The sequence below is a fragment of the Panthera tigris genome, chromosome B3, assembly GCF_018350195.1.
Source record: "Panthera tigris isolate Pti1 chromosome B3, P.tigris_Pti1_mat1.1, whole genome shotgun sequence".
Classification (NCBI taxonomy): domain Eukaryota; kingdom Metazoa; phylum Chordata; class Mammalia; order Carnivora; family Felidae; genus Panthera; species Panthera tigris.
The window spans coordinates 61,739,051-61,763,615 of record NC_056665.1 but is presented as its reverse complement, the minus strand read 5'-3'; the positions used below and the strand labels follow the sequence as shown (position 1 = coordinate 61,763,615).

Below are 24,565 nucleotides of genomic sequence, written 5' to 3'. Positions count from 1 at the left end.
AAGAAAGAAAGAAAGAAAGAAAAAGAAAAAGACAAGACAGGGGCCGCCTGGGTGGCTCAGTCGCTTAAGCGTCCGACTTCGGCTCAGGTCATGATCTTGCGGTTTGTGAGTTCGAGCCCCGCATCGGGCTCTGTGCTGACAGCTCGGAGCCTGGAGCTTGCTTCAGATTCTGTGTCTCTCTCTCTGCCCCTCCCCAACTTGTGCTCTATCAAATATAAATAAAATATAAAAAAAAATTTAAAAAAGACAAGACATAGGCATTGGCAAGAACGTGGAGAAAAAGGAATCTTTGTGAACTGTTGGTAAGAATGCAAATTGGTTCATCCAATGGAAAACAGTATGGAGGTTCCTCAAAAAAATAAAAACAAGTATCATACGATCCAATAATTCCACTACTGGGTATTTACCCAAAGAAAATAAAAACACTAATTCAAAAAGATACATGCATTCTTATGTTTACTGCAGCATTATTTACAGTAGCCAAGATACAGAAGCAACCTAAGTGTTCACGGATAGGTGAATAAATAAAAATGTGGCATATATATTTATATGTATACGTACGTGTGTGTATGTATGTATATGTGTGGATGTATGTATATGTGCGGATATATATATATAAACTCTTCCCATCTGTGACAACGTAGATGGACCTAGAGGGCATTATGTTCAGTGAATTAAGTCAGACTGAAAAAGACAAATATCACATGATTTCACTCATAACTGGAATCTGAAAAACAAAAAGCAGAATCAGACTTGTAAAGAGAAAAGACTGATGGTTGTCAGAGGGGAGGGTGATGGGGGTTGGGCAAAATGGGTAAAAGGGAGTGGGAGGTATAGGCTTCCAGTTATGGAATGAGTAAATCACAGAAATAATAGGTCCAACACAGGGAATCAGTCAATGATATTGTAATACCGTTATCCAGTAACAGATGGTAGCTACACTTGTGGCCATAATATAATGTATAGACATTTGAATCACTATGTTGTACACCTGAAATATAATACTGTATGTCAGCTATACTCAAAAAAAAAAAAAAAAAAAAAAAAAAAAACACAAACTATTTCAAGCACCAAATGCCTAGCACTGTACTTTATGAAGGAACTCTACGTTTATTCACTTCTTTTTTTTTTTTTTTAAGAGACAGAGAGCGAGAGAGCAGGGGAGGGACAGAGAAAGAAAGAAGTCTAAAAGCCAGATATCTTACTATTTATTACTTCTGCAGGTTTATAACCTTGAGCATGTTATTCAGTTTTCTGAACGTACTTTGGATGGTAAATAATTGCTGGAATGCTTTTAGGGCCTCAAATATGCTATTGCTTATTATGTACAAAGTGCCACACTTCTGACAAAAATCAGAAGTAACAGCACTCAAATAGTTGCCACTTAAAACTGTCATTAATCTAATGTTAGTATGCAAAGAAAGGGAGTTTTTTAAAGATAGGAACATTTCCAAAGAGCAACTGCATTATAAAAGGAACCACAAGAATTTAAAATGGTGCAGCCACTCTGGAAAATAGTTTGCCAGTTCCTCAAAAGGGTAAGTAAGCACAGAGTTATCATATCATATGACCCAGCAATTCCTCTTCTAGGTATATACCCAAGAGAAATGAAAACATACGTCCACACCAAAAACGTGTATACAAATCTTCTTGGCAGCATTATTCATAACAGCCAAAAGTGGAAACAACACATTTTTCATAGTTATCATTCATAAAAGCCAAAAAGTAGAAACAATCCAATTAATTCATTAAGTGATACGTGGATAAGTAAATGCAGTACGTTCATACTATGGAATCTTATTTAGCCATAAAAAGGAATAAAGTACAGGTAAATGCTACTGAATGAACTCTGAAAATATGCTAAGCAAGAAGCTAGACACAAAGGATCACATATCGTTCCATATGCATGAAATGTCTAGAACAGGCACATTTATAGTGACAAGTAGCTGCCTGGGGCTGAGGGGAATGGAGAAAATGAGAGGACACAGCTAAGGGGATTGGGGTTTCTTTCTGGAGAAAACATTCTGGAATTATATAGTGACAACAGTTACACATCTCTATCAATATACTAAAAACCACTGAATTATACACTTTAAAAGGGTAAATATTTTTAGTATATGAAATACATTTCAATAAAGCTTTTATTACAACCACCACCATCAAGATCTAAACATAAAAGTAAGGGGTACCTGGTGGCCAATTTTGGCTCAGGTCATGATCTCACATTTTGTGGGTTCAGGCCCCACATCGGGCTCTGTGCTGACAGCTCAGAGACTGGAGCCTGCTTCCAATTCTGTGTCTCCCTCTCTCTCTCTGCCCCTCTCCCACTTGCAGTCTGCCTCCCTCTCCCTCAAAAATAAATAAACACGAAAATAAATAGATAGATAGATAGATAGGTAGATAAATAAAAGTAAAATGATGTATGGGGCGCCTGGGGTAGCTCAGTTGGTTAAGTGTCAGCTCAGGTCACAAGCTCAGTTTGTGAGTTTGAGCCCCATATTGAGCTCTCTATGGTCAGCATGGAGCCTACTTGGGATCCTTCTCTCTACGCTTCCCCTGCTTGTTCTCTCTCAAAAATAAATAAACATTAAAAAAGAAAAAAAAGGGTACTGACATATCTTCAATGAATGTTAACCAGAGGCTAAATACCCGGCATGAAGGTGTGAGATTTCTCCTGAAACCTTTACCTCCTTGTCTTTACTATACTTATTCTGGTGAAGTTTCTTATATTTGTGCAGCCGCAACATGTTATGAAGTTCTTCTCTGCTGAGGTTGAGTTCTTCCTCTTCTTCTTCTTCTTCATTGTCTTCACTCTGAGAATCTGCCTCACTGGACTCATCACTTAGCAGAATGCTCTGCAAATGGGAGGAAATGGAAATGGAATCTCTCGCTATGAAGTAATTCCGTTTATAATCCAAGCATTTTTCCCCAACACAAGGACAGAAATAGCTGGAAGACAGTCATTCCAGTTTCCCTTACATTATCCTTTACCAATCTAAGTGGAAAAGAAAAAGGTACCAACTGAACCTAGTATGCATGAATTCGAGAGCAGTAACACATGGAAATGCTGTAAACAGCAACAAAGCTTGATATCACTAAGTACTTACACTTAACATAAGATATTTTAACTGTCAAATACCAAGGCAAAAAAACTAAAAACAAAGAAACAATCTATTGGGTATAAAGGAATATAGAAAGCAAGCTGTGATGGCTAATTAAGGAGAAACAACCCAAAAAATATTAATTGATTTTGATATTATCCAGATAATGAAATGTTATTCAGCCATGAAAAGGTAAGTAGTTCTGATATGTGCCACAACATGAATGAACCTTGAAAACTATGCTAAGTGAAAGAAGCTAAGTACAAAGGACTGTGTATGATATGGACTTCACTTATATGAAATGTCCAGAATAGGCAAATCCATAGGGAAAGAAAACAGATTAGTGGCTGCCAGGGGTGGGGGAAGTAGAGAATGGGAAGTGACTGCTAATAAGTGCAGTTTCTTTTTGGAATGATGAAAATATTCTGGAATTAGTGGTAAGGGCTACACAAAACTTTATGAATATACTAAAAATTACTAAATTATATACTTTAAATGGGTAGATTTTATGGCATATCAATTATATTTCGATTTTTACAAATGTGATAAGCTAAACAAAGATTTCTACATTCCCGAGAGCCACGCTGATATGAAGCAAATTAGAACCTTTTAAAGGACTTAGTGATAACAATGAAAGAGTACCTTTAAATTACTTTGAGCTCTTCACAGGAAAATTAAGCAATAGAGAAAATATTGGTTTCAATAGAAGAAATGCTAACTCAGTTGGGCCAATGACTGTTTTCTTGTAAGAATATCAACAAGATTATCCCATTTCCTTGCCTATGAATACTCACAGAAATTTACCAGACTAAAATACAAATTCCTTAACATGTTATACAAGACCCTACACAATCAGGTTCTTGAACCTCATCTTCTATCATCCCCTCTCATTGTGCTCCAGCCATACTAGCCTTCATTCTCCCCCAAACATACTGTGTTGCATCCTGTGTCAGGAAGTTTGCAATTGTGTTCCTTCTGACTGAAATGCTCTTATCTGAGGGGTGCCTGGGTGGTTCAGTGGGTTAAGTATCTGATTCTTGATTTCAGCTCAGGTCATGATCTCACAGTTCATGAGTTCGAGCCCCAGGTCAGGCTCTGCACTGACCATGTGTAGCTTGTTTGGGATTCTCTCTCCCCACTCCCGCACTCTCTCTCAAACAATTTTTAAAAATGCTCTTATGTAAAACATTCACATAGTCCTGATAATTCAGAAATCAGCTGAAATGTTACCTCTTTAAAAAAGCCATTTCTATTTCTTTGTTTACAGACATTACTCACTACCTCCCCCCATCTGAATGTAAGCTCTACAGGGCAGGAATGCTGTCTGTCTACAACAGTATCAGACAGATACGATGTATTCAATCACCATTTGTTGAACTACTCAGTAACTAATGAAAAGGACATTAATAACCCTGATGACACTGTGAGCCAGTGAGAGCAAAGATCTCATGTTTTTTTTACTCCTTGCTCTTCACAGTACTCTATACTCAGAAATGATTGCTAAAGTGAACTTCACTGAGGCCTCCACATTTTTCTCCATGGTCTCTTCAAAAAACTACACCCAGAATAGAAGACTCTTCTCTAGAAAAATCTCTGTCAATGTGCCAGAATGAGTCAATAACTTTCCTTTCTATTTGTAATTTTAGTAGGTTATTTGAATTATAAATATTTGCCTTATCTCTTACCTTTAGCCACTTTCTGCTTTTCTTCAACTTAGAGAAGTTATATAAATTCCCTTTGTCAGATTTTGATTCTGTGTGAAGAAACATAAAGAACAACAAAAAATGAAAGGACGACTGCCCCAAGAGAACGGATAGTCCAAAGAGGGACCTCATACCACACTGACCTGACTGCAGAACTCCATTCAGTGAGTATGTGTTTAACATTCCAGAATTGCCTGCTCCAGAAGTTTCACCAAGCAATGAATTTGGAGGTTCTTCCTTAACTTGTATTAAGGGATCCCCAGACTGGGGCAATAAAGGATTACTGTCATCCAGTCCATCTTCACTTTCATCACTATAAATTAAAGAATGATAAATCTACAATTACAGCTGACCCAGCAGAATATTTTCATTTATGGTTAGTAGACAGAAGAAATGGATCCTTTAAATAAGTTAAATGTGTTCTATTTGAAAGAAGGAAGAAAAAAATATCACATATACCAAAAACCATAAAATACATAAATGCTAAAACTAAAGAGATAATGGGAATCAGAAATGTGGTCAAACATTGGGAACATGTAATGGCATACCTAGAAATATTCCTGTTGAAGATGGCTGATGTCTGTCGCAAGAAATGGTCCAACCGGAGGGCCCTCTCCAGGTACTGAAGATAGAGGGGCTTTGCCAGCTCAGTGCAGCCGCCATCGTCCCCGGCACCCAACTCCGAGGCCATAGAACAAATCTGTCTTCATGCACAAGGGTCTCCGACTTCACGGCTACAGAAGCAATAAAATAAGAATACTGTTTATTCTCCTTTTATTTTCCCTACATGCCATCAATGTGAAGAGAAACCACACCTTCTAGAACACATGACAAGAAAACAGTAGTCTACAGAAAGATCTTAATAAAGTTTCTCAGTACGCACTGTTTCCTAATACAAAGGCAGAAGTGAAAAGAATGAGAACATCAAGGGGCACTTCGGCATATCAGTTGGTTAAACGTCCAACTTCAACCCAGGTCATGATCCTGAGCTTCATGGGTTCAAGCCCCGCGTTGGGCTCTGTGCTGACAGCTTGGAGCCTGGAGCCATGTCTCCCTCTCTGTCTGCCCCTCCCCTGCTTGCACTCTCTCTGTCTCCCAAAAATAAACATTGAAAAAAAATTTTTTAAAGAATAAGAACATCAAAGTATAGAAATATTGTCATGTGTCACAACAAAAATTCATATACTTCTTTGAAATAGTAACTTAAAATTTACACCTACTTCACTTCTGTCCTACAATTAACAATCATTCACAATTATCTAAAATCTACTCCACAAGCTCTCTCTTGTACACCTCATAGAGGACACTTGTTCTCAGCATCACCTTCAAAACAGCTGTTCCCTTTTTCGCTTTTTATTTACACTTGTACATGTGTGAGGTATTCCACTTACAAGGGAACAGATACATTAGCAGAGTATTTTACACACTTACAAACATTCTTGAAAGTGTTAGAAATGATTTAGAAAAATGGAAGAGAGTATGAGTGAGAAACAAAGGTAAAGCCTGTGCATTTTTTTTTTTTTTTGCTACCTTACGGTGTTAAAGGAAACCATAACATCTTTGAGTTGTCTTCTCTTTTTATTATAGTTCTTCGAAGTTTCCTAATATAATCTTTCTTCTTAAAGAAATGTTAAAAAAATTCCCCCAGCTAATCTATAGATTGAACATAATCTCCAACAAAATCACACTTTTCTTTTTCAGAAACTGACAAGCTAATTCTTAAATTTATATAGAAATACAAAGAAACCAAAATAACCAGAGTAATTTTGAAAAAGAACTGGGTTGAACAACTTATGCTTCTTGACTTTAAAACATATTAGGGGTGCCTGGGTGGTTCAGTTGGTTAAGTGTGACTTCGGCTCAGGTCATGATCTCACAGTTCATGGGTTCGAGCCCTGCGTCGGGCTGTGCTGACAGCTCGGAGTCTGGAGCCTGCTTCGGATTCTGTGTCTCCCTCTCTCTCTGTTCCTCCCCTGCTCACACTCTGTCTCTCTCTCTCACTCTCTCAAAAATAAAGATTAAAAACAAATTAAAAAAAAAACATATTAAAAAGCCACAATAATCAGGTCAGTGTGATAGTGGCATAAGGATATCACATAGACCAACAGAACAAACCTGAAAATCCAGAAATAAACCTATACATTTACAATCAATTTTCAGTGAAGGTGATAAGGTGGTTGAATAGAAGAACAGACAGTCTTTTCAACTGGATATCCACTTACAAAAAGATTAATTTAAACCTTTACCTTACACTATGCATAAAAATTAACTCAAAATGGATCAGAGACCTAGTAAACCCCAAACTATAAATTTTCTACCACAAAACACCAGGAGAAAATCTTCATGATCTTGGTTAATCAAAAAGTCTTTGGATATGACATCAAAAGCACAATCCATTAAAAAAAAATGCTGATAATTAGGCCACAAAAATTTAAAACTTTTGGAATTCAAGCAGTATTAGCAAAAAGATAAAAACAAGCCACAGGAGAAGAAAATATCTGCAAGTTGTGTATCTGATAAAGGACTTGTATACAAATATCTAGTTATAAAGTCATGGAAATGCAAAGTATAACATAGAGAATACAGTCAATAATATCTTAGTAACAGTAACAGATAATGACCACAGCCAACAGAGTGAGCACTAAGTAATGTGTAGAAGTGTCAAATCACTATGTTGCATACCTGATGCTAATATAACATTGTATATCAACTATACTTCAATATAAAAAATAATTACATGAATATTCATGAAAAAGCTGTAAAACTAATGAACAATAAATTGCTGTGGAAATCTAAAAAAAGTAATAATAATTTTAAGATGATATCCAACTTTTCTATGTATCCTCTAAAGATCTGCCTTCTCTACTTCAGGGAATCTTTTAAGAATAAAACAGTAAGTATATGTGAAAAGGCTTTATAAGAAATACCAGCGTATTGGGGCACCTGGGTGGCTCACTCAGTTAAGTGTGCAACTCTTGATCACAGCTCAGGTCGTGATCTTGCTTTCAGGAGATCAAGCCCCATGTCGGGCTCTGCACTGACACCATGGAGCCTGTTTGGGATTCTCTCCTCTCTCTCTCTCTCTCTCTCTCTCTCTCTCTCTCTCTCTCAGCCCCTCCCCTGCTGGTGCCCTAAGTAAATTAAATTAAATTTTTTTAAAAACGCCAGAGTATTTTCAAACAGTGTATGTTAAATTAAATTTTTTTAAAAACGCCAGAGTATTTTCAAACAGTGTATGTTCAAATATTCAGAGTTGGAAGGGATCATAGAGATTATGTAGTCCAACTGGGTCATTTTACAGATGAGGAAACTAAAACCATAAAGATTAAATAATTTGTTCACAATCACTGAGCTCTTTTGCAGAGCCATGTTTCCTGGTTCCTAAACCGGTCTTTTTTTAATCTCAGCAAACTGTCTCTCCAGACAGGATCTACCACTCAGTTTGCTCAGGTTTATACTTTGGTGTTAAGAAGAACACAATCCCAAGAACCAAATATTTTCAAAGCACCAATTCTTCAGAGTATAAAAATAAATAAACACGTTTTGAAAAAGCAAGACAACTTAAACAAAATGCACAAGGATTACAGGTGACTTTAAAATTTTACTTGCATTATTTGAAATATCTTTCTAGAAACCATTCTTGCTCACTGAGGTGCAGGGTTTTGTAAAAGCATTAACAACTAGGATTTATGTTAAGCTAAACAGATTAGTCCTTAGTTCAAGGTCAATAAATGGCCAATATAAGCTGTCAATAACCACCATTTTTTAACTGATTTCATTACAAAGACACTAACACAGAATAACAGGTTAATAGTAGAATAGCCTTACCTAAAGTTCAATTCAATATTGTTTTTAAAATTTAGACTTAGAATTATTAAAGAAGAAATGGTCAATAGGGCGCCTGGGTGGCTCCATCAGTTAAGTGTCCGACTTCAGCTCAGGTCATGATTTCACGGTTCGCGAGTTCGAGCCCCAGATCAGGCTCTGTGCTGACAGGTCAGAGCCTGCAGCCTGCTTCAGATTCTGTGTCTCCTTCTATCTCTATCCCTCCCCCACTTGTGCTCTGTCTCTGTCTCTCAAAAATAAATAAATGTAAAAAAAAAATTTCTTTTAAATAAAAAAAAAAAAGAAACGGTCATAATTTTTAGTTGAAATAGCCAGGCAACAAATTAATTTGTTTATAGTGTTTGCATGTTGGAAGAAAACCCTTTTGGATGCTAGGTTGAAACTACTGTGTGAACCAATTTGACAGTAAATTTCATATATTAAAAAAAAAAAAAAAAAAAAAAAAAAAAAACTACTGTGTGTTCACTCAAAACAGAATCTCACTGGCAGAATTTATAACAAGGGTGGCAAGGCTTGAAGCTCATAAAGCTAAGATTCTGAACTGTTCTGATAGCAAAAATCTTCACTATATAACCTATTTAATCTAAACTTTGTATTCAGGTGAATTATATCAGGAAGTGTTACTAGGTTTCAATGGGGGGGGGGGGCGGACTTGTAGCCACAATATATAAAGAACTCCTACAACAACTCAGTAAGAAGACAACTAAAAAATGGGCAAAAGACTTTGAATACACATTTCACGAAGAAAGATACACAAATGGCTAATAGCACATAAAGATGCTCAACATCAAAAAAATGCAAATCAAAATGGCAGTGAACCACACTATACTCACCAGAATGGCTATAATAAAAAAGATAGATTATAACAACTGTTTGGGAGGATGTGGAAAAACTAAAGTCTTCATACACTGCTGATTAAAATATGTAATACTACAGGGGCACTTGGGTGGCTCAGTCAGTTGAGCATCTGCCCCTTGATTTCAGTTCCGGTCATGATCTCACAGTTCGTGGGTTCGAGCCCTGCATCGGACTCTGTGCTGACACTGCGGAGCCTGCTTGGGATTCTCTGTCTCTCTTTCTCTCTGCCCCTTCACCACTTGCACTCTCTCTCCCTCAAAAGAAACATTTTTTTTTTTAAAGTAAAATACTATAACCACTATAGAAAACAGTTGGGCACTTTCTTAAAATTTTAAACATAGAGCTACCCATATGACCTAGCACTTCTACTCCTAGTTATTTACTCAAGAAAAATAAAACCACGTGTCCACCCACAGCTTTTAATGTGAACATTCAGTGGCATTATTCCTAATAGTCAAAAAGCAAAACAATCCAAATGTTTATCAACCAGTGAATAAACAAAATACATATCCACACAATGGAGTATTATCAGCAATAAAAAGGAATAAACAATTGATACATACAACAACATGAATGGACCTCAAAAACATTATGCTGAGTTAAAAAAAAAAAAAAAAAGGCCAGACAGAAAAGACCACATATTATAGAATTCCACTTACATGAAATATCCACCAAAGGAAATCTATGGAGTCTGGAAGTACATTAGTGGTTGGCTGTGTATGCAAAAGGAGACTAACTGCAAATGGATATGAGACTTCTTTTTTAGGGAAAGTGGAAATGTGCTAAACACATGCTGTATTGTTGGTTATACAATTCTGTAAGTTTGTTTAAAATCAATGAACTATACATTTAAATGAGGTAAATTTCATATGTAAAATAGCAGTCTTTGTTAACACAAAGAGAAAAGAATGTTAAAAGTTCTTTTTTATAAGGCTTTAATAGGTTCTACTTTTCATTGTGGGAACTAACATGCACCCACTGCAAAAGATTTCAAGGAAACGCTTTTAAAAATACAGCAAAATTCTCCAAGAGAATATATGTAATTCATCTTGATGTACATACATATAAATTAAAGTATATAAAATTCCTAATTGGCCTCTTCCTAAGGTTTTACTAAAAAATAAGTGATCTCATTGTGTCTGGCTAGCTCAGTCGTTGAAACATGTGACTCTTGATCTCGGAATTGTGAGCTGGAGCCCCACATTGGGTACAGAGATAACTTAAAAATAAAATCTTTAAAAAAAATAACTGACCTTATGTATTTATTTTGGCTGATAATGAAAATGGTCCTAATTAAGGAGGTTTGCAAGTATGACTACAAAGTAATACTGGGTGATTCAAAAAGAACTATTTTCAAATATAATTCCTCAGTAACTAAGCTGTACACGAACAAGAAGTCAAAACCAATTTGTCCAAGAAAGACCAAAGTTACTTCTATTACAATGCTCAATAATATGTGGCCCCATGTGACTCCCAGTATGCATCAATCCTGTAGTCTGATTCTCCCAGTATGACTTTGTAAAATATCACCAGTGATGGCAGAAATATCAAGCATGATGCCCTCTCTTATTTCCACAAGTCTAAAAAAGAGAAGTTGCTACAAGTATGAAGTTTCTGACATATCTCCACAAGAAGTAGTCTTATCATGATACCTGGAAAGTAAGGGAACATTTTTAAAGTGTTCAATTAGATTCCTTTTATTGTGGTAAAATATACATAACCTAAAATTTACCACTTTAATCATTTTTAAGTGTTCAGTGGCATTAAGTACATTCACAGAGTGGTGCCAATCATCCATGAACACCATCCTCCATTAGTTTTTAATCGCCTTTAAGATTGGGAGCCTCTCTATTCAACCCAAATGCCTTGGCCATCTGTTAAAAGGGGCTTCTCTGAGGCACCTGGCTTGCTCAGTCAGTAGAGCTTGCAACTCCTGATGTCAGGGTTGTTAAGTTCAAGCCCCACACTGGGTACAGCAATTACTTAAAACTAAAATCTGGGGGTAAAAAAAAGCAGCTGCTTCTCTAATAACCTATACTTTCATCTCCTACATTTGTCTCTTATTCTCCACAAGGAAACAACAGGGCCATGCTAACCTGACCCACCAGCTGTTATCCAACTTCAACAGAGCACAAGACATTTCTCAACAACCGTTTAACCCACCTCTTATCAATTGTTTCTCATTCTCTACAAAGACTATTGCAGTTTCTCTCCTCCTCAAAATTATAAACTCATTCTCTCTTTCTTGGAAGGGCTTGAGGAGCAAATCTCTCCAATCTTTTCTATTCCACTGTAGTTCATTCTTTTCTGTACTTTTTCCTTGTAGTATTTGAGTCACAAATAAAAGCCGCAAAAAAAGACTGTCAGTCTACATTTGTTAACTCTTCAGTCAAGGTGACTCTACATACTGATGCACAGACAGGACTACTTCATTATGTCATCCACTGTGGGTCATGCCCATGCAGTCACATTTTAAAATACATACAATACACATATTATTATAAGTTACTTTATTTTTTTCCAATGTAGTATAATTGGAGTATTATACTGCCTTTTAAATTTATATACACATAGGTGCGCCTGGGTGGCTCAGTCGGTTAAGCGCCCAACTTTGGCTCAGGTCATGATCTCATGGTTCATGAGTTCGAGCCCCATATTGGGCTCCGTGCTGACAGCTCAGAGCCTGGAGCCTGCTTCGGATTCTGTGTCTCCCTCTCTCTGCCCCTCCCCTGCTCATGCTCTGTCTCTCTCTGTCTCTCAAAAATAAATAAATGTTAAAAATTTTTTTTAATTTATATTTACATATAAATTTATATATACTTTTATATAAAATATTATCTGAAGATTTCATTTCAGGATAGAAAAGAGAATACTATAAAGCATTTTCATAAAAAGGGAGAGTTGGGTCTGAAAAGGATGAAAGACCCACTCTCTCTGATAAAGCACTATTTATCAAAATGGATAAACAAAAGTCAATATTGTTGGCTAACACTTACTTCTGGATACTCTCCAGGTCTCTGACGACTTCTTGGACTAATCCTTCCTTCCCTCCTTAATGGAAACTTTATTCTATATGTGGAGTCTACTACAGTTCTGTCATCTATCCTTATCCTTTAGAAAATCTCACCTACTTCCAAATTTGGATTAATACCGCTGTATATGGCTGACTTTCTAGCTTCCATCTTACAAAGTACACAATCCACATTTCTAGATGCTTGTTGGATTCTATCCTTGATATACCACTGAACCCTTCAAACTCAAAACTTCTCATCTGCCCCTATACCAGCTAGTTCATCTGTCTTTCCTATTTATACAACAGTTAGCTATTCAGACTCAAAATCTGTCAATCATTTTTACATCACTCTCGACTTCTCTGTTTACAATCTCCATGTCTACTTAATTCTTCTCTAGGGATGATGTCTGGAATCTGTCCTTGTTTTCATTTAGGTTCTTATCATCTCACACCTAGATTACTGCTTCCTAATTTGGCATCCCACCTCCAGGTTCTTCTCGCTCTAATCCATCCTCACAGCAACTGCCAGATTAGTATTCCCAAAACATTGCTCTGATTATGTTGTTATCCCTCAACAACTTTCCAAAATTCAATAAAGTCTAAATTCCTCTGCCTGAAATTCAAAGACCTTTATCATCTGGCTCCAACTTACCTTTCCAATTTAATTTTTTACTACCCTCTTACACTCCAGACAAGTTAAGAATACCCTGAAGATGTCTCTTAACTTCCCGTCAGACCCATCCCAATCTTCAAGTGTTCTTTAAAATTTATCTGACCACATACTGCCATTTCAAAGACTGAAAGGACTATTAATATATGCTGTTAGAGCCAATTCACCATTGATTGGCCTGCTTCATACCCTGAACTCTGGCTCTTTAAACCTGGTTATCCTCCAACTGGACTCTGATCATACTTCACAAGCCCTGACTACAGTTTGATATCCATGGTAAAGTGTCTACTCCTAAATCATGCTCACATACATCATATTTCCTCACCTGTGTACCCATGTGTGATCCCAGAATGACTGCTTTGCACTAGTTACTGCAATGCCTTTATGGAAGCTGCCTTGCCTTTGTCCTACAAATTATGTTTCTGTAGGAAAAGTCTTACCAAGTTGAACCAAAATCCTTCAAAGACAAAATGAAATATCTCATTGCAGGAAACACTCATAGATTATTCCCAAGTAAGACTATTCTCTCTTCTCCGAAGTTCTAAATGGTTGAAAGCCTGGCACTTACATGATATTACAGTCTACTTACTGTATACATGCATGCCTTATTTCTCTTCCTAAACTATAAACTATTTGAGCAAATAGTCCCTATCTCATGAATCTATTTTGGTTCTAGTATTTACAAATGACCACATTAATTTGCTTTTTCATGCAAATTAAAAATCAAAGGTCAAAGCTACAAAACTCTAGTTCTTTTTGTTGTTGTTATTTATTGAGCAGGAAAGCATGTGTGAGCGGGAAGGGGGAGAGAGAGAGGGAGAGAGAATCTCAAGCAGGCTCCCGCGCTGAGAGCATGTAGCCTGCCACAGGGCTCAAACTCACAAACTGTTAGATCATGACTGGAGACGAAATCAAGAACTGGATGCTTAGCCAACTGAGCCACCCAGGAGCCCCCAAAACTCTATTTCTGCTACATTCTACATAAAGATCATCTATAGTCCATGACCATGTGAGGCCTCTACTCCATCCTGGACACATGACTTGGGGGATGAAACCTTGAATAAAACAAATGAAAAGATACGAAAGTAGTCAAGTAATAGAAAGTTAAGCAGAATGGGTTCAAACATTCATTATCCACACTTGCTGAACAGGAGAATGCATGTACTAAAAATCTTTCAGGCAATTCCACACAAAAATAATCTCAGACAAGAGAGGTTGATAAGAGGTAAGAGGTAAGAGGAGAGCAAGGTGTTACTGCCAGACAAGAATCTGAAGGATACCTGCACCAAATGCCAATGCTAACCAGAGGACAGGATTTTTATCTTCTCCCAAATGATAAGCCTGACAAAGATAACTACTTGGAGAGAAAGTCACCCTATCTCTAGATGGAGATGAGCTAAGAAGCACTGTTCAAATGATAGCCTAAACAGCTTTTAGTTTGGTTTAAAAATTTTTTCTTTCCATTTTTAAAGAGAGAAGAGTTGGCTTTTTACCTTTTTGTCTAACAGCAATGGTAAGAACGTGATATATAATGACCACTTCATAAAGTACTACAAACTGCAATGATGGCCATTAACAATTATTTGTCTTAAGACCTACCCATTTAAACTTTGCATGCTCAAATCTATTTTCACCTCTGATTTCCTCTTTATAGACCATGCCCAAAATTGGTTTCATACCAATCATTTGCAGAAGCACTTCCCAAAGTTTGCCTCTCTGAATACTAGGATCAAGATTTTGGAGCACCTGGCTGGCTCAGTCAGTACAGTGCACGATTCTTGATCTCAGGGTTGGAAGTTTGAACTGCATGGTGGGTACAGAGATCACTTAAAAATAAAATCTTTAGCAGTGTCTGGGTGGCTGTCAGTTGAGTGTCCGACTTCAGTTCAGGTCATGATCTCTCTGTTCATGGATTTGAACCCTGCATGGGCTCTGCACTGACAGCAGGGAGCCTGCCTGGGATTCTCCCTCTCTCTTTGTCCCTCCCCCACTCACACTCTATCTCTCCCAAAATAAAACGAACTTAAAAAAAATAATATAATAAAAAAATTTTAAATAAAGTCTTTAAAAAATATATTAAATGTCCATTAATACTGAAAATATTAAAGCATTAAAGTTAGGCCTAAGATTTTTTAGTCTTCAATATGCTAATGTGCTCATAATCTCTCTCTAAAAGGCATTCCAAACTTATTTGACTTTTTTAGCAAAATACCAATCAAAATAGCTCAAAGAAGACTAGATAGGGCATCAATGATTCAGTCAAATATCTAAATAAAGAGTTCAATTATATCTGCCTTTAAGAAGTAATTCCTAAATTTACCAAAACTAATACAGAAAAGGCCAAATAAAGTTATAATTCTTAGGAACAGAACTATAGCTATGAAGCATTTGCAGGACTAAAGACAGCCTGTAGGTTAACAGGCTGTAGCTTATACAAAAGGCCAAACATTAAGGGAACAAAATAACTGAATTTCCCACCTCAGCTCCCCTATAACTCAGACACTCTATAGCCCAAACTAGTTGTGACTGAAAGTGATCTACTGCATCAGATCCACAGGTTATACTGATAATTTGTAGGACTATGGCACAAATAGCAGGACCAGGCCAAGTAAATGAACTTCGTATTATTTTCATAAATGGAAATAAGACCAAAAAGAAGTGAGATATAATTTTCATATGAACATTAAGAGTAACATTTCATTCACTCAGGCATTCAATTGCTGAACTCTAAAGTGCAGTGTAGAAAAAGTTGTTACCTTCAGAATTCAGTTTAATAGAAGAGATAAGACTCAAATAACAATAAAAAATACACTTGGGAAGTCACTTAAAAGATATACAGATAATGTGCCACTGGAGTTTAGGAAAAAAATGATTATTTGTTGAGTGTTAGATCACGTTAAGTGTCACAATAAATTTGTCTCCAACTATAAATTCTTGGGAAGAAGAGTCCTTTATTCTGAGGTGGATAGTTTTCCTAAAAATTTGGAAGTTAAAATATCTTTATTGTAAGCCATAATGGTGATATTAGTGTTTTGTTTTGTTAAATGTCCTTACTTAGAAAAAAAGAAAAAAAAAAAAAGGGCCAGCATATCTGTCAGTCCCTAAAATTATTTGGAAATTTTACTGGACCAGGAAACCCAAATTGCTAGGAACCAATCACTGGCTTAGCTAGTTGACCTCTGACAAGTGGGACATACAGACTCACTTCTGGGCTCTGCCTTCCGACAGTCATGACTTTCAGCTAATGCACTCTGGTGGGTTTCAGGCTCCCTATTCCAAATGTGGGGAGACTTGTCCTGGCCTAAGCTCTGCCCAGGAATGTTTTAAGGACACATTTTAAGAAACTAAAGACCTTTAGGAAAGGAGGAGTTTGATAAATATACGATATTGTGGCTCCTTTATAAAAAAACAAAACAAAACCAAAAAAAAGGTGGGGGTGCGTGGGTGGCTCAATCAGTTAAGCATCTGACTCTTGATTTCAGCTCAGGTCATGATCTCACTGCTACTGAGTTCAAGCCATGTGTCAGACTCTGCACTTATAGCATGCAGCCTGCTTGGGATTCTCTCTTTCCCTCTCTCCCTGCCCATCCCTCCAACTCAAAATAAATAAACTTAAAAAAAAAAAAAAAAAGAAATGTGTCACTCCTGACTGTATTAGTTATTAGTTATAAATACCTATATCTTTGATGAGGAAACAGCAGATTAAGATATGGAAGATTCTGAGGCACCTGGGTGGCTCAGTCGGTTAAGCGTCTGACTTTGGCTCAGGTCAGGATCTTGTGGTTGGAGAGGTCAAGCCCCTTGTGGGGCTCTGTGCAGACAGCTCAGAGCCTGGAGCCTGCTTTGGATTATGTGTTTCCCTCACTCTCTTCCCCTCCCCCGCTCCTACTTTATCTCTCTCTCAAAAATAAATAAATATTTAAAACAAAAAATTTTTTTTTAAGATATGGAAGATCCTTCTAAGTATTTCCAACCAACAGAACAGAAAATGAGTAATTTGACAATCATATAAAATTTAATACTTCCAACTTCCCACCAAAAACAAAAAACAAAAAAAAAAACAAAAAACAACCAGGTCAAATGGCTCCAATGGTGAATTGTATCAAACATTTATATGTTTGTTTATTACTATCAATTAGTATCAATGCTTCACAAACTCTTCCCGATCACAGAAGAGTAAAGGACAATTGCTATGTCACTCTATGTGGCCAGCACTACCCTGATTCCAAAGCCACCCAAAGACATAAGAAAACTACAGACTAATATCCCTTATAGAAACAAAAATCTTCAATAAAATATTGACAAATGATTCTAGCAACATATAAAAAGGATTACACATAATTAACAAGTAGAATTTATCCTACAAATGCAAGGTTTGTGTAACATTTACACATCAACCAATGCAGTATATACCACATTAATAGAACAAAGTATAAAAGCCACCTAAGCATTTCAATTAACACAGAAAAATGATGTGACAGAAGCCAATACCATTTCAAAATAAAAACACTCAATAAATTAGAGATAGAAGGAACTCTCTCAATCTGATAAAAGGCACTTACAAAACGCTCACATCATTCTAATGTGAAAGAATGCTATCTCCCTTAAAATCAGGAATAAGACAAGATTGTCTACTCTCACAACTCATATTCAAAACTGTACTTAAAAATAAAATTAGGGGTGCCTGGGTGGCTCAGTCAGTTAAGCATCCGACTTCAGCTCAGGTCGTGATCTTACGGTTCGTGGGTTCAAGCCCCTCATCAGGCTCTGTGCTGACAGCTCGGAGCCTGCAGCCTGCTTCAGATTCTGTGTCTACCTCTCTCTGCCCCTTCCCCATTTGGGCTCTGTATCTGCCTCTCAAAAATAAATAAAACATTAAAAAATATTTTTAATAAAGTAAAAATCAAATTAAATAAATAAATAAAATTCTACTTAAAGTTCTACCCAGAGCAATTAGGAAAACAAAACAAAACAAATAGCATCCAGCCTGGAAAGAAGCAAAACTATTATTTATAGATGACCTGGGGGCACCTGGGTGACTCAGTCACTTGGGCTTCCCACTTCAGCAAAGATCATGATCTCACAGTTTGTGGGTTCGGGCCCCACATCGGACTCTGCTGACAGCTCAGCCTGGAGCCTGCTTCGGATTCTGTGTCTCCCTCTCTCTCTACCCCTACCCTACTCATGTTCTCTCTCTCTCTATCTTTCAAAAATAAAATAAACATTAAAAAAATTTATAGATGACCTGATCTTATCTAAATAGATAATCCTAAGAAATGCACTAAAATATTATTATAACAAGCTCAGTAATCGTATAATGTACAAGATCAATATACAAAAATCAATAATATTTCTATATACTAGCATTCAACAATTTGAAAATAAAATAAAGAAAATAATTCTATTTACAACAGCATCAAAAAGAACAAAATACAAGAGTGCCTGGTTGGCTTGGACAGTAAAGCATCCGACTCTTGATCTCAAGGTTGTGAGTTTGAGCCCAATGTTGATTGTAGAGATTACTTAAAAATAAAATCTTTAAAAATACTAAAACAAAAAAAAAGCAAAACAAAAAAGCCAAAATACTTTGGAATAAATTCAACCAAAGAACTACAAGACTTATATATATACTGAAAACAAGACATTATTGAAAAAAATTAAAGAACTACATAAATGAAAAGATATCCCATGGTTCTTGGATCAAACGATTTGATATTTTGAAGATGGTAATGTATCTAGATTAAATATAACACCTATCAAAATCCAAGCTGGCTCTTTTGCAGAAATAGATAAGCTGATCCTAAAATTCATATGGGGACCTAAGATAGTCAAAACAATTTTGACAATAAAGAACAAAGCTGGAGGGCTCATATTCCCAATTTCAAAACTTACTACATAGCTGCAATAGTAAGATTTGTGGTATGACATAAGGCTAGACATACAGATCAATGCAACAGAATTGAGAGTCCAGAAATAAACCCTTACATTAAGAGTTAACTGATTACAAACAAGGCTGTCAGGATAATTCAATGGGAAAACAACAGCCTTTTCAACAAATGGTGCTATGATTAGAAAAGTCACATGCACAAAAATGAATTTGGATCTCTTTACACACAAAAATTACCCCGGGAGAGATCACAGAAGGAAAACATAGGGATAAATCTTCATAACCCTGAATGAGGTAATGGTTTCTTAGATATTCTACAATAGCAAAAGCAACAAAAGGAAAAAAAGATAAACGGGATTTCATCAAAATTAACTTTAGTGCTATAAACAAAACTATTAAGAAACTGAAAACCCACAAATGGGAGAAAAGATTTCCAAATCATGTATCAGCTGAGGGAGTGATATCCCAAATACGTATTTTCATAGACTCTGTGCATTAGTACAGGCATCCACACTGTGAACCAGCGGGAACTATTCTGGTCCTAAGACTTCCAGCTGCTTCTGGTATTGCATATGATTCCTTACTTACCAAACAAATGAGAAGATAATGTAGAAAGATCTAGGGTTAAGAACAGTCACAATGAGACATAACCAACTAAGAGAAATGGGGATTACTTAGTTTGCTCCTTTTAGAATATATTAAATTGTTGCTTCCCATAAAATACTAGAGAGTTAGGAAAGACATTCTTGTTTGTTTTATCAGTAAGGAATACTAGTTAAGCACAGCATATGTTATGGGAGCTTTTAGTATCTACCTTAGACTGGGACTGGAGGAGCACAAAAAAATACTTTTAAGGGACATGGCTAGAAATTGGATCCTAACTGACTGTAAAAGAGAACATGTACTAGGATCTTTTGGAGTAATTCTGGATGGGCTTGGAACTTCTCAGACTTCCATGAGAATCCTGATTAAGGTTATGACATTTGTGTGAGAGGGAATTTGTATTTTTATTTGGCATGGAGTTGCAAATGGGGCCCTTAAGCCTGATTACATATTACAGTATTTGCAATGCCTTCTACAGACTGATTTTTTTAAAAATATTCTTGTAAACTGATAAACAATAAAACCAAGGAATGATTAACAATTTTAGAAGTTTTTAATTTTCATGAAGTCACTTTATCAATATTTTCTTTTATGGTTAGTGCTTTTTGTTTCCTAAGAAATTTTTACCTACTCCAAGGTGACAAAGATTTTTTTTTTAATTTTAGAGAGAGTGTGGGAGAGGGGCAGAGAGAGAGAGACAGAGAATCTTAAACAGGCTCCACGCTTAAATTGGGTTACTTGTTGGGGTGTGGTGACTCAGCTGGTTGAGCATCTGACTTCAGCTCAGGTCATGATCTCAAGGCTTGTGTGTTCGAGCCTCGCAGCAGGCTCTGTGCTGACAGCTCAGAGCCTGAAGCCTGCTTCTGATTCTGTGTCTTCCACTCTCTCTGCCCCTCCCCTGCCTGTGCTTTGTCTCTCAAAAATAAATAAGCATTTAAAAAAATTTTTTTAATTTAAGTTACTTGCCATTTTATTACTGAGTTTTTAGAGTTAAAATGTGTGGATGCCTGTACTAATGCACAAAGTCTATGAAAACTGCTCCTCTTTGGTTTCCTTTTTTAAAAGCCACAAACAAGTAAAATTGACAAAGTTAGCAAAATATCAAGAAATACAGGAGGGGAAATAATTCAAATACCAAAAGAGAAAACATAAGTCTGCACAGGATAAATACTGATAAGAAACTGAATGAAATTCTCATTTAAATCATTTTTTACCTATCCAGTAAAATTTGTATCAATCCATTAAGCTGAAATAAAGGTTCCAAGTGACTATTGTGCTAAATCAAAACTATTAAAATATCTTTCAGCAATTCTGCAAAAAAATAATTGGTAAAAAAAAGTTTTTCATGAACATTTTGAGAAAGAGTAATCTGGTTTTGTAGGGTAGTCATTTCCTGCCCACCATATTATACAATTCAACAAAAAATAAGCTCAATGGCTCAACTGAAAAACATTTCTGCATTCACTAAAATGTTTCAGTGAAATGTTCCAGTTAATCGTAACCATTAAAAAAGCTCTTGGAGAGCCCGGGTGGCTCAGTCAGTTGAGCGTTGGACTTCGGCTCAGGTCATGATCTCACGGTCCCTGAGTTCCAGACCCGCGTCCGGCTCTGTGCTGACAGCTCGGAGCCTGGGGTCTGCTTCAGATTCTGTGTCTCCCTCTCTCTCTCTGACCCAACCCTGTTCATGCTTTGTCTCTGTCTCAAAAATAAACATTTATATAAAACAAACAAACAAACAAACAAAAAAACTCTCAAAACCAGCCTCAGTTGAAAGCAAAAACTCTAGTTACAGAATGATGGGAAGAGAGGACGAGGGACCTACACTGAATAAGAGCACACTAGCATGGGGGGCTTTTCTGTCTCAGATGCTTTCCTAATACTAGCCCATTTAATCCTCACAGTAATTCAAATCTTATTCTCATTTTAATATTTTTTTACTTTTTAAGTTCATTTTTGACACAAAGTGTGAGTGGGGGAGGGGCAGAGAGAGAGGAAGAGAGAGAATCCCAAGCAGCCTCCACACTGTCGGCACAGAGCCCAACTCCGGGCTCAAACCCACAACCCAAGAGATCATGACCTGAGCCAAAGTAGACGCTTAATCAACTGAGCCACTCACACTCCCCAAAACTTATTCTCATTTTAGTTAAGCCAAGTAATTTGCCCAAGCTAGAATAAGAACTCAGATCTATTATTGGTTAACACCAAATTCCCAACTCTTTACCACCAGACTGCTATAACAAAAACAAAGAAAAGAAGCCTCGTGATTTGGGTGACCATACCTCCCAGCTGGTTTGCCCAAGACAGAAGTTCATGCCTACTGTTTGTCCCTAAGCAAAATTACTAATAATCCCTCTCCTTTCACTTTCACAAGTATCCACCTTTGAACAATAAATTTTTAGTCACCCTAACACATGGTAGATGAGAAGTAAATCAATCACAGAGCAATCTTTTAAATAAAATTCTAGTTGAACCAAAACTTTCCTTTTAGACCATCAAATATTCACTAAGAGGTTATCATATACCAGAAAATGAATGAGAAGACTTGTCCTCAAGGAACAGAGGCAGACAGAGCCCTCTACAAGCAGGCCAGAAACAATCTGCTCAAAGGGATCACTGCAAGAGCCTGAGAACAGTCTAGCAATTTAACAAGCCCAGAGTTTACCCAAAGCACAAAGTTTCAGAAATAATTAACACCTGCATTTTAAACTTTTTTTTGTAAAGAGGGAGAGAGCATGAGCAGGGTGAGGGGCAGAGGGAGGGAGAGAATCATAAGCAGGCTCCACACTCAGCACAGAGAAAACGTGGGGCTTGATCCCACAACCCTAGGATCATGACCTGAGTCGAAATCAAGAGTCAGTCAACTGACTGAGCCACCCAAGCGCCCAACACCTCCATTTTAAATAGAATGAAAAACCCCTGGCCAAAAAAGGAAAGACCTTTCATAAATCTCTAAAAAGACAAAGAGAAAATATTTTGGCCTACCCCACAGGTCTAGTGTAAGAAAAAATGCTTACCCACATTTTCCCTTTCCTAGTGTTCTTCATTAATGAAATTGGACTACTATTATGCCAAAATGAAGTATGTTGCCAAAAATAAAAAATTTAAAATGCATTTGATTTCTTCTAGAAAAGTATGATTTCAACTTCCTAGAAGAGTATCTTCACCAAGATAGGGAATAAACACCTTATCAGAATGGAAAAAAAAAACAAACAAACAAACGCCTATTACTGCAACTGCCTCTATGGAGTTCCATAGTATAAATAACAGAATCTTTAGTCAAACAAGCTCAACCCCCACTTATTAAGCATTTAGGGTTTATATACTACTAAATCAAAAAATCCAAAAGGGAGGAAATGTTTCCTGAGGTATCGAATGGACCTTTCCACATGGTAACTTAAAAATTTTTTTTCTGGGGTGCCTGGGTGGCTCAGTCGGTTGAGTGTCCCACTTCAGCTCAGGTCATGATCTCACGGTTTGTGAGTTTGAGCCCCGCATCGGGCTCTGCGCTGACAGCTCAGAGACTGGAGCCTATTCCGATTCTGTGTCTCATTCTCTCTCTGCCCCACCCCTAAACATGCTCTGTCTCTCTCTGTCTTAAAAAAAGTAAATAAAACATTAGAAAAAAAAATTTTTTTTTCTAATGTTTATTTTGAGAGAGAGATAAAGAGAGAGAGGATCCAAAGCACGCTCCACGCTGACAGCAGAGAGCCCAATACAGAGCTCAAACTCAGGAACTATGAGATCATGAACTGAGCTGAAGTCAGATGCTTAACTGACTGAGTCCCTCAGGAGTCCCATTCTTTTTTTCTTCTAGTGAAAAACACCCAATCTGAACTAATAACAATTCATCACATTAAAAATTTGAAAACAGGGGCACCTGGGTGGCTTAGTCAGTTGAGTGTCCGACTCTTGATTTCAGCTCAGATCATGATCTGACAGTTCATGTGTTCGAGCCCTGTGTCAGGCTCTATGCTAACAGCACAAAGCCTGCTTGGGATTCTCTCCCTCCCTCTCTCATTCTCTGCCCCTCCCCCCCAAAATAAATAAACTCAAAAACAATTTTTTTGAAAACAAAACTGAAGAGATCTTACTGAAGAACCAGTGATTTCAACAACTTTTACAGTTAGATTCATGAAGACACTTACCTATTCCAGAAATGACATAGATGAGAAAAAAGATGCTTCCATATGAGAGAAATTAAAGGACAGAGATCGACAACCCAGAAATCTTAACAAACTCAGTTTGTTCCTCAGCAAAGGGAAGACAGCATTAGCTTAATAGTTACTCGTGAAAAAGAGGGATCCCTCACAAAGTGCTGGGAAAATTTAGCTATCAATTCCATACAGTTAATTCTTCATTATCATAGGAGAGATGGTAAAAAGTCATTATTGAGAGTAAAAAGTAAAAGACATCCAGGGGTGCCTGGGTGGCTCAGTCGGTTGAGCGTCTGACTTTGGCTCAGGTCATGATCTCACAGTTTGTGAGTTCGAGGCCCATGTCGGGCTCTGTGCTGACAGCTCAGAGCCTGGAGTCTGGAGCCTGCTTCGGATTCTGTGTCTCCCTCTCTCTCTGCCCCTCCCTAGCTTGTGCTCTGTCTCTCAAAAACAAATAAACGTAAAAAAAAAAAAAATTTTTTTAAGAGACATCGTCCATAAACAGCCAATATTTCCAAAATTCACAATATTTAGTTTTCTTATACTAAAAGTCAATTTTCATTTTGGAAGTGACACACTAACAGAGAAATTCTGTGGAGCTATGTTCTCCAAAGAAACCTGAGAAACCTAAGTTCGGGTAATTCATCTTAGGGACAAACATCTGTAAATAAGCACGAGTTGAACTATATACTAAATTATAAATTAATCTTGCTTTTCAACCGTTAAACAT

General features: G+C 37.0%; 1 protein-coding gene across 3 annotated transcripts in view; it reads right to left on the bottom strand.

Moving 5' to 3' along the window:
- The window catches only part of INO80 (INO80 complex ATPase subunit), a 135,418-nt gene that overhangs the window by 102,246 nt on the left and 8,607 nt on the right, over positions 1–24,565 (bottom strand). For 2 of the 3 annotated variants that reach the window (XM_042989129.1, XM_042989128.1), the window contains exons 2-5: positions 5,353–5,538; positions 4,948–5,117; positions 4,787–4,854; positions 2,688–2,855 (exon numbers count right to left, since the gene is read on the bottom strand). In XM_042989129.1, the coding sequence (XP_042845063.1) occupies positions 2,688–2,855; positions 4,787–4,854; positions 4,948–5,117; positions 5,353–5,495 (549 nt within the window). In that variant the 5' untranslated portion in view covers positions 5,496–5,538. Of the gene's footprint in view, positions 1–2,687; positions 2,856–4,786; positions 4,855–4,947; positions 5,118–5,352; positions 5,539–24,565 lie in introns of those variants that run through there. The other variant, XM_042989130.1, reaches the window with a different exon arrangement.